This window comes from Rhinichthys klamathensis, unplaced genomic scaffold, assembly GCF_029890125.1.
Source record: "Rhinichthys klamathensis goyatoka isolate OS25496 unplaced genomic scaffold, OSU_Roscu_1.1 h1tg000254l_1, whole genome shotgun sequence".
NCBI lineage: Eukaryota > Metazoa > Chordata > Actinopteri > Cypriniformes > Leuciscidae > Rhinichthys > Rhinichthys klamathensis.
The window spans coordinates 4,750,219-4,761,502 of NW_026606776.1; the positions used below are offsets into that span (position 1 = coordinate 4,750,219).

The window sequence follows — 11,284 nt, forward strand, 5'->3', positions numbered from 1 at the left end:
GATGGCAACGAAGGGAAAATATGACTGACAAGAATGTTTTCGTCGCACGTGAGATTGCACTGAATTTGAAGTTGGTGATGTCATTCCAGGCATGGATGAGACGCGTGAGAGGAGGCTGTCGGAAAAGACTTTGGGGGAGATCCCTCAAAACTTGAAATCAATGACTGCGGCTTAAATAAAACTTCACGCTGGTCCGAACACTTCTGACAGCTGGACACACAAATGTTCAATCTGTATTGTGTGTTTGCGAGATCTGTCATCATTCTAAAAGCCGACAATGAACATACAAAGTTGAATTCCAAAATGGTTGCAGAGGTTGTTGTTGCACTGTTGGCTGTTGTCATGTCCCCCCAGTGCCTGTAGTTGTGCTGTAAGAAGCCTCGCATCCGATGACTAAACCAACACCCCCTTCTCTTTGTGTACGGCTAGTTTTATTTAACTAATCGACAAAGATGTGCCAGTAGGATTCGTGCAAAATTATATCCACGCGTTAAAAAACGAAATCTGCTAGCGTTACATGGAAAGGTAGAGGCGGAATATCCCCGCTGAGAGGAATAGCCGTCGACCGTATGAAAAGATCAGCGTAGCTAGTTTAGCACAGGCCGCAGTGATCGGAGGCTGAGCTGCTGCCGGGAAGCAACGGACTCAAGTAAAGGCGGAAGACCGCTTATCACGCACTGCAAGGCGGGTGTCTCGCTACTCGACTCGGGGGGATTCGGGAAGTTTCACAGGCCAACGGTAACTACGAATTGCGCAGAAATAAAGGAATGTTTGTCGTCAAAATGTGTATCTGATATAAATTTTATTGTAATATTACTAAAACGTAAACTCACGAAACTAATAAAAATTTAACTAATAAATAAAACGAAACTTTAAAATGTCTCCGGTCGTCGACAACGCTTATTCTCATTTGACAGGTATTTTGCTTATTATCGGTCCCGAGTGTTTCTCACACATAAAAAATATTCCGACGACCGGTACAAAGTTTCAAAATACGTTCGAAAATATTTGTACGACGCAACAAAGAAATGCATCCTCCCGCTCTGATTTTGACCGTATCTTTCGGAAAAAGAATTAAATTGTTTCTTCAGGCGCTACACCCAACTTGCTCAATCCTTGCCTCAAAAGTAACTGATAGTGCTGCCCAAGTACATGATAGAGTAGTAGGCGGGTTGTCCACCGTCCCCTTGCGTTTTCAAAGTTGCTTTGCATGTCAAACGTATTGTACTCTGCCCAAACACTTTTACGAGCCATCGTTTTATGATTTAGTGTTTCACCTGCTTAAAGCTCTGCTTACACCAGCTGTTTTTCTCAAGTGTCATTGATTGCTTGAAACAGGGGCTACTTTTCCTTCTTCCTGTCACTTTAATATTTAATGGTTTGAGCTGTTTATGCTGAGCAGCCTACACACTGCATACTTTCATGAGTGCTTTAAAATGCAAAGTTCAGATTTGTTAGGTGTTGGAAGTGACTGCAACATATTGAAAGCTATTTTAAATTGACCTACCGATAAGCGAGCGTGTCATTTTAATATTCATGGTTTTATTATAATTGTTTGTAATGTATAGTCAGTACAGATGCATAACATTAATAATTTTGTATACATTAATGAGTGCTAGAAACTCATTTTGAAGGAGCACAATAATAATGGAAGAGCTGAGAGGTTTGATTATCATTATGTCTCTGCAAACTATGCTGTTTAGGAGAGCTGTAGGGGAAACTGGAGCTTCCTGCAATTGAGATCAATAAAATGAATATTACAGTAAAGGCTGGAAGACTACACGGAAGAGATTTTAAAGCACTAGCCATTATACACTTGCCGACTTTGTAAATGATTACAGAGAAAAACTGAGCATCACATGAAACTGACTGAGGATCACACATTACCAGACTTTAAAGTCATTCCGAACACAAAAAACAAATGCAGAAACATGCACCTCGTTGTATGGAGACGAATGACAAATGTGAACAAATGTTAAAAATCAAAATATCAGAGATGTTTGATATCCTCCGTCTAGATGGAATATCGTCTGAAGCTAAAAAAACGTAAGAAATCTGGAGAGAAAAAAAAACAACTCCAACTGCCCAAAATCTGCAGAATGAAAACTAACATCGAGTTCTCCAAACTGCAAAATGGTTGGAAAATCTGGGCAAAAGTCATGTAGTGTATTTCAGCCTTAAAAGTATAGTGCATTTTATACCCTAATTGTACAACAATAGACATATATAAATAAGTCATATTTAAGTAATTTAGAAACTGAATTCTGAGCACATTTTCAAACTGAGCACATTTTCAGTTTTGATTTAAAGTGAATGTCTCATTGACCAGTTGTTCTTCGTGCACTCCAAAAGAAGCTGAACTTGACTTTTGGTAGTTGACTCAATACTTTCATCACAATCACATACCGTGTTTTTTTTTGTTTTTTTTCATCAGCTGATGTTCCGTAGAGTTCCAGCCCTGGGATGTATGAAGGCAAACACATCCACTACTCGGAGGTGGACCACAAGCCTCTGTGTTCATACAGTCCAAAGCTTTGCAAGCAACGCAGGCTCAATGGTTATGCTTTCTGCATCCGCCATGTGCTCGAGGACCGGACCGCTCCCTTCAGGCAGTGCGAATATGTAGCCAAGTACAATAACCAGCGCTGCACCAACCCAATACCCAAGGCTCACGACCGCAAGTAAGTTTATGGATTAACAAATGTTTAAAGAAAAGATGTGCATGTTTAAAATAATAACTGAAAACAATCTGTTTGTCTTTTAGGTATTGTAATAGTCACCTTCAGGTTATGGGTGTCCTCCCCAAGAAGGAGCGAAAGAAGAAACAAGATACCATTGAGTCTTTGGCCCTCAAAATTACTGTTCCATCCCTGGCTCTGAAAACTCACAACGGTCTCGAGCTTTTACCTCCATCCCCACCACCCTCCTTGGCTTGTCTACTCCCCTCAGATCCCTTCGCCTTTTGCAGGGGAGAAAAAATGTTAAAATCAAGTGGCACATTCCTGAAGAAACCCCAAGAAAACCAAGCTCTGAACCATAAGCAGAAACAGCAAGATCACAGTGTTCCAGCGTTCCCAAACCATCTCAGAACCTCCGCTCTTTCTTCAACCCTTCCACACTCTTGCCTCCCTCCTCCGCAGACTGGAAGAACCACACAAACACCCATAGTTCCCTCCTCCCCTAACGCAGCAACCCTACAAACCCCTGCAGTTCGTTCAGGTCCATTATTCAAAACCTCATCCACACTTCCGGACAGCCATCAGGGCTCAATAGACATGGCTCCAACTGATAACAAAATTAAACTGGACCTCAATCATGCGTTTGATAAAAAGGTTGCCCCTGCAGTTTCAGGGATGGCACCAAGCCGTGATGACATACATGGACAATTAATAAAAGTGCGCTCAGTTGCTATGCGGTTGCAACAAGCTCCATGTTTGCAGAAGTTCCATAGATTGATGGACCAACACAAGGGGAGGTACCAAGACCTGAACCCACATTTAGGTAGGTAATTTCGACATTTAAAAATTAGTTTGGCTTTAATTTGTTTTAATGACAAACACAGCTTGTGTTCTAGGGCTTGATTGGTCAGAAGACAGTGAAGAGGAAGATGGAGACTTGGGGAAGCTAGTGTCATATCAATGCAAGAGACTACAAGAGAAGCACTTTGAGGAAAGGTACAGTAATCCATCAGTCTGACAATCATCCATCCTCCACCTAATTTAATGCCAAACGCAAAGATTAACCCATATTATAATGCGGATCTCTGGAATACTTGATTCTGATTGGTCAATTGTCGTATTCTGCAGCTAATTTTTTTTTAATGACTGCTAAACTGCAACTTTTTGTATCACTCCACGGCTTCTTTCTCACATAATAGAAAAAAATATTCTCAAATCAATATTTATATCACCCTTTCACACAAAAGAGTAAAGTACAAATATAACTTTCAATTGTTTCAGTGATCTTTTAAAGTAATTTTTGGAAGGTAAAAACTAGAGCAGTGGTTCTTAAACTTTTACTTAAACTTTTCCAAGCCCCCTATTGTCCACAACAATATTTAAAGGCTCGATATTCCTAGATTCTGTAAATGAAATTGCAAGATTCCAGAAATTGAATGTTCTGAATGTTCCCACACTTTTTAAGAATTTACATGACTTTTCCAGTTGTTCATTATGGATAAGGATTCATTAATAATATCAACTACTTACTAATTTCTACCCGATAAAATATTTTAGAACTTGGCATACTGCAAATACAAATGTATACGTAATACAATATATTTATTCATTATAAAATGCGCTTTTATGCAGCTCTAGAATTAAGGGTTGAATAAAATAAGAAATATCTTATAATACCAAAAATCTATTTTTGGTCAAGCTCTTGTATTGACAATGCAAGAGTCCAGCACTCTGTAAAGTCTCCTCCAGCACATCCCAAAGACTTTCAATGAATTTAAGGTCTGGACTCAGAGGTGCCAATTCATGTGTGAAAATGATTCTACATGCTCCTTCCCAACCATTCTTACACAATTTGAGCCTGATGAATCTTGACATTGTCATCCTGGAATACGGCCTTGATGTTCCTTCCAGCATGGTTATTTAAGAAGTGAAAAGCTACACGCACCTTCAATTAGGGTTAGAAGAACTGTTGGCAAACATAACATGCTAGAAACATAATCACTGCATTAATGATCCAATCATTGACTCGTAAGCATTTGCCTATTTAAATCCATGGCATGAATATGAATGCTTATTTCCACTCTGTGACCCACCAGTGTATCGGAACCCACAGTTTGAAAACTGCTGATCTAGAGAAATCTCTTTCCCGTCTCGCAGTGCCAGCAGTTCCCGTGCTGAGCGTTTGACAGGCTTCTGCTCATACCTGAGACAAAAACACACGCACCTTTGCAGGGAGCAGAGGGGCTTCAGGAGAGAGAGAAGATCCCAGCATGCCCTTCGTAAAGCCCTGCTGCAGGCAGCAAGAGAGGAACCTCAACACACCGCACAGCTTATTCAGGAACAACATAATGAGACCTCCACACCCTCCAGGTAAAAAACCCCACATGCATTAGGGGTGTAACAATACATTATGTGTTGATGCTATATGATGTATTGATGCGATGCATAAAATATCAATAACTTTTCAACAACTAGAGTGCCTCATTTTATTGTTGAAAGTTCATGTTATATTTTGGCTTCATTTCTAATTGAGTTAAAGAGGATCTATTATGCTTTACAAGTTTACATTTTCAACTTTCTTTAGTGTGTAATGTTGCTGTTTGAGCATAAAAAAAGGTCTGCAAAGTTACAAAGTCCAGTCCAAAGGGAGCTATTATCTACATCAGTAAACTCTGAAACGCTTCAATCGTACTCTTTGAGTTTTCTTCCAGGAACATAGACGTCACAATATTCCGCATGTAAATAATTCCCGCCAGAGGCACACACAAAAAAATGGGACGAGGCCTGGTTGAGTTGTGTTTGTAGTGTGTTTTTCCACCCCAGGCCTAATGCTGTTATGGAAAGGGGCGTGACATTTCCGAAACATGCTCGAATTGGTTGATCAATAACAACACACTGATCCAGCTGACCAATCAGAGCACATTTTGGAAGGAGGGGCTTCATAGAGAGAGAAATTTAACAGAGCGATACTGACAAACTGGGAAGAGAATATGTGAACATGTTGGAGAATATACTCCAACAGTATAAAATATGTGATTTTTTTTTTTAATCGTTCAAGCATGAAAACCTTTTCTAGTAGACCACAAATACAAAATCAAGACTTCGTAAAAGGGCATAATAGGTCTTCTTTTAAAAAAAAAGAAGTAACTTTTCAATCGCAGGCAATCTTATCAATTCCTATCCTAATAGTATCTCTTCAAGATTTGAGATATCAGATAATATCGTGTTGCTGGCTAAGAGTAGATCTGGTAAGAATACCAGATCTATCATGTATTGTGATGCAACGTCCGATCTACACCCCTGATGTGCTCGACATGCTTTCATGTTGCAGTAGTTTGTTTTCTTGTTTTAATTCCACAGCACGGCAGTACCAATGGCTGGAGATGACTCAGGTTTATGCTTGGCTATCGTGAAAGGTGAAGACTGCAGAAATTCAGCCGTACCGTTCACCAGGCACTGCTTTCAACGTATCCTCTCAAAGTTCTTTACAATAGCTGACTGCTTTTGGCTGTTCAGAGCAATTTTTCCTGTGACTTCAACTAACCATCTGCTTTGGTGATTGACCGATCGACTTTGGATCGTTCTCTGTGTTGTGTCCTTAATGGCACTCTGTAGATATCCTTCAGAACCGTTCACAGCAGCTGTTCTCAAGCTGCACTGCTCGCTTTGCAGATGGAGCTCAGTGTTCCATCCCTGTCTTTGACATCACGCACCAGACACCACTTTGTGATGAGCATGCCAAGAAAATGGTGAGAAACAGAAGACTGTTTCATTGCGTAATAAACTTTTTGCTAGTAACTCATTTAACCATATGTGCACTAATGGTACTTCACAGGACAATTTCCTGCGAGGTGATATCAGCCGGAGAACGTACCACCACCACCAGCAGATTCAGCGGCACAGGCCAATGAAGAAAGCCAAGCCTCCAGCACTCAGTAAGAAGCATAAGAAGAAAGGCAAGCGAGGAGCACCAAAGCGCCCTCAGAAACCCATTCCTCCTGCGCTACCCCAGGGTAACCTGGGAATGCCTTCCATTTTGTGCCTGCCCACTCAGCCTTCTGGCATAAGGTGAAAGCCGAGTGTGTTTGTATGTGTGTATTTGCGTATGTCTGTGAATGCGCACTCATTGTCTTTGTTTTTTTCAGGAGCCCTTTAACTCCTGATTTAAGTGCAGATGAATTTCCAGATGACATCACCAATGACATCAGTGACATTCCACATGACCTAGAGTTGAATCAGGAGGATTTCTCCGATGTTCTGCCTCGACTCCCGGATGACCTGCAGGACTTTGATCTTTTTGAAGGTAAAAGTGCTATAATATTATGGAAGGGTTAGGGTATTGATCCAGATTATTAGATTTTGATTTGATTCTGATTCATTTCTGTATATTTCAGTTATAATGTCTATTTTGCTATATTTCATTTATTCATTAATTTATTCATTTTTGAAGGAAATTAAAATTATAGTATAACAGGGCCCAATAAATGCAGTTAAAAAGTTATCATAAAATTATAAACTCATTAACACTTAATGTATAATATATCACTGTATTATACATAAATTACGATATATATATAATACACACACACTACTGTTCAAAAGTTTGGGGACGTTAAGTTAAGTCTCTTATGCTCACCAAGGCTGCAAAATACAGTAAAAACAGTAATATTGTGAAATTTGATTACAATTTAATAAAGCGGTTCTCTGTTTTAACATATTTTAAAATGTAATGTATTCCTGTGATCAAGGCTGAACTTTCAGCATCATTCCTCCAGTCTTCAGTGTCACAAGATCCTTCAGAAATCATTCTATGCTAATTTGGTGCTCGAGACATTTCTTATTATGATCAATGTTTGAAAACAGTTGTTGCTTCATTTTTTTTTGTGGAAACCATAATGATTCTTTTGCTGAATGTAAAATTCAACAGCATTTGAATTTGAGATGGATTTTCTTTGTAACATTATAAATGTCTTTACTGCCTCTTTTGATCAATTTAATGCATCGTTGATGAATAAATTATATTTGGAACTAATTTTTTTTAAATATTCCATCACTATAACTTAATTTAGTGAAGGATCCATCCGACTGATACATTTTTTTGTCTGATTAATTTGACTGATTCATTAAGATGACAGAAAGTGTCATTTGTCCGTGATTTACACTGGTTTCACTGTTATCTTGTGCAGTTTTTATTTTATTTTGTGTGTTTTTTTTCTGCAAACTTGGGATAAATATGATCTCATTTGCTGTGTGGGGCTGCAGGAAAAAGAGTTATTCAGGCACAGAGTTAAAGATTGGGATTTTAAGAATTTATATTTTTACCCTTATACACTTTATACTTTCTATGTCTATTCTTTTTCTGGTAATTGCTGTTTTCTTTTCTCACTTTGTTTACATAGGTCATATAGGTAAGAATAGTGAGCTGTTGCCCACCTCTGAGGAAGCCGAGGAATTGGTTCGCGTTCTGCAGGCCATGAGCTCGTACCCAGAATCCCTTGCATGTCTAAGCGGAATGGCTGAGCTTGGTCCCGTAGAAGGGGTAGATTGTCGTAGCTTGCCGGGGGGAGTCGTGGATCTACTGAGTGCGCGGCTATCTGCTGAAACCCTTTCTAGCCTGGAGCTGGACCCCAGTCTGCTCCCCACCTCTGAAGACGCTTTCCCCCCATCACCTCCATCACCACAGCCCCCTCTGACTCCTCCATCCTCTGTGGGGCATCTCACAGACAGCACATACACACAGAGACAACCTCATCTCCTAGCTAAGATGGATAACTCCAAAGCAGATCTGAGTGATCTGCCCCTTTGCAAGGACGAGGACATCTCTCATGGCTCGTGGGGCGTTCTCGCCCTTCCCCTCAGCGACTCCTCACAGTTTCACAGCCTTATTGCCTCAGACGGCCTGCTGATGTCCACAGCCCTCTCAACGCCAATGACCCCCGTGCCCTCAGCCCTCTGTCAGCCCAGTTCGGCCCTCTCTGCTTTGCATCAGAGCAGCCAAACTGTCCCCGTCACTCGCTCTACACCCGCATCCACACCCTCATCACCAACGTCCCAAACCAAGCACCTTCTCCCCCCACTGTTCAATCACTGTGGGATCCCAGCAGACTTACAGCCGCACCACAGTACAACGGCGCACCCTATGGACCAGGCCTGAACTGCAGGCAGAACCAATTATTTGCTACAGTCAGTGTTCAGGGAACATGTTGCAGGTGATTTTTTTTTTTTTTTTTTTAAATGTCAGGGTCATTGTGTTTGTCTCCTCAGTCCTCTGCATCTTTTTCCCTCACAAAGAAAGAACATCAAGCAATAAATTTCCTTGTTGGCGTAAATTAGTTGCTTTTTTCAAAAAGCAAGCATAGATGGATTTTAGCCATTAATATCACTTGTATCCTTAAACACATATTTAATATATTTATAGAGTAGCAGTCTGCACAACTAGTTTTATTGATGAGTGAAAATGTGTGGTAACTGGTGAAAATGTGGTTCTCGTTTAGAGGTAATGGGCAAGTTTGTCAGTGGCAAACACAAGGAGAAAGGTGTCATGGTTGTATCACTATTTTGTCCCGTGTGATGATTAAAAAGCTCATTGTTTTGGCAGATGGTGTTTGTGCTTTTAGTAGCCGTTAAACTATGGGGTCTTGCTCTAAGTGTAAGTGCCTGCCATAAAAGCTGTGTAACACCTTTATAATTAGTGTATTGCAAATCAACTTAAATTACACTTTGCGTTGTCACTTAGTAAAAACCTGTGAGTGCACAAAAATACACCCCTGAAAATATTTAGAGGCATTTATTCCGTTTTTGAATCCTCACGCAAGTAATTACCTTCTCACATTACCGTAAAGTTACTCAGTGTTAAACTTTGATTCTGAGTGTTCGATGTGCTCCTGTGTAAGGCCTTTAGCTGAAGTGATAGCAGTTGTGGGAAATAAATGGTGTAAAGCTATAGTTGGTTATCTTGTCATGGCTTTTAAAGAGTAGTTATGATGCCTTTACCCTCATGTCATGCCAAGTCTACATTTGCATTTTCCCATTTATGTTCTTTGCTGATGCTTTCTTACCAAAGCGGCTTCCAAGAAAGCCTCTTTTTATGTCCACACCAGAAAATATCTTTATATCAGTATATCTAACTGAACCAATAATGAAATCATGTTTGGGCAGTTAAGCTTTTAAAGAGAACAGTTAAGTATAACCTTGATTCAATGTCATTATAAAACGAATAATGATGTAAAATTGTGGTTTGGGTAGACTTGCCGTTGTACCGGATAATGCTGCTTTTATCAACAGGCATACTGACAGATATCCTTGCACACAGAGGGTCGTCTCATATACTTTTTATACTTATTCACTGAATGTATCAAGTCAACAAAAAAAAAAAGTTTATTATAACCTATTAAAATGTTATGGTCCTCTTCTTTGTTCAAGGTATTTTTATGTCTTGACATGTTTACTTTTGTTACTTAAGTGCTTGGATGTGGGCGTGTGTGTAGACAATGTGTAAGAGAAATTCTATTTGTTTTATTTGAAATGTGTGAATTAAAACTGCTATGACCACGACTTTTTGTGCACTCATTATTTCAATGTACTGTCAGCAGCAATTTGCAAGGTTTTGTGTCGCAAAGAAAACACTGTGATGACACTTAAAAGACTATATCTGGATTAGGCCAGTCGATGTACAAACTAAAAATTACCAGGCACAGAGATAATTCATAACATATAGGCCCTATGGGTGGCTTTCTAAACAGATTAAATAGTACGATTTTAAATTGTAATCTTTTAATGACTCATTTGAATGGAATATTTCTCCATGCCAATGAGAAGATTAAAACGGAAGAGGGCGCCAAATCATTATAAAATGTTCCAGTCTTTTGCAAAGAGGATATTAGTTATGGGGATTTTGGTTAGTTTAATATGCACGTGTCCATTGAATGATTCCCTCAACCGATTCGTTAAAAGGCCAAGACAAATTAATGTTTGCGTTTCTACAATTCTACTGTGAAATCTGTCGAGAAATGACAACAAAACATTTTGTATAATTCGATAAGCTGTTGAACCAGCACTAAATGACATATTCGTGAACGAATCACTCCTTTGATTTAATCAGTAAAAGTGTTTGCAAAACGAAGTTTGATACATTCGATTTAAGCATTAAGCGCTTTCTTACACCGAAACAACCTCGTCAAAAAGAGCGCTAAATGTGGAGGATATGGATATTTATCAAAAATCCACTGGAGAAAACGAAACTTGCAGATGTCTTTAATCGACGAACAGCTCTTTAATGCGCGCGCTGCTTCTGAAAAACAAACGTAGCCTATCGTATCAAAGATGAGGACACTTTTCGGGTGCAGGAGGGAATAGTTTTGCTTCAAAACGGATTCGTTCACTAACGAAACGCCACTAAATGACAAGTTGGAGGAGTAAAGTATTGGTAATAATAACACAAGATTATGTCTGATATCAGAGAGCGAAAGTAAAAGAGAATTTTTTCGTGCATCTTTCCACCACTCGAAATTGGTCTGTACATTTACCATGAAACAAATGTTTAAGAATGACGACGTTACTGCTCATAATGACTGCGGATGCAAATCTACTTTCCTTCATCTCACCGC

At 39.6% G+C, this 11,284-nt stretch overlaps 1 protein-coding gene across 1 annotated transcript; it reads left to right on the plus strand.

Annotated features, from left to right (window-relative positions):
- The first annotated feature begins 25 nt into the window (after positions 1-25).
- ino80db (INO80 complex subunit Db) lies at positions 26-9,410 on the plus strand. Its single transcript, XM_056267049.1, is given in 11 exon segments — positions 26-419; positions 2,435-2,681; positions 2,765-3,501; positions 3,575-3,674; positions 4,836-5,048; positions 6,039-6,145; positions 6,294-6,427; positions 6,514-6,746; positions 6,824-6,981; positions 8,087-8,743; positions 8,746-9,410. Coding segments are annotated over 10 exon segments (2,703 nt in total). The 5' UTR covers positions 26-419; positions 2,435-2,463; the 3' UTR covers positions 8,892-9,410.
- The last annotated feature ends 1,874 nt before the right edge of the window (positions 9,411-11,284 follow it).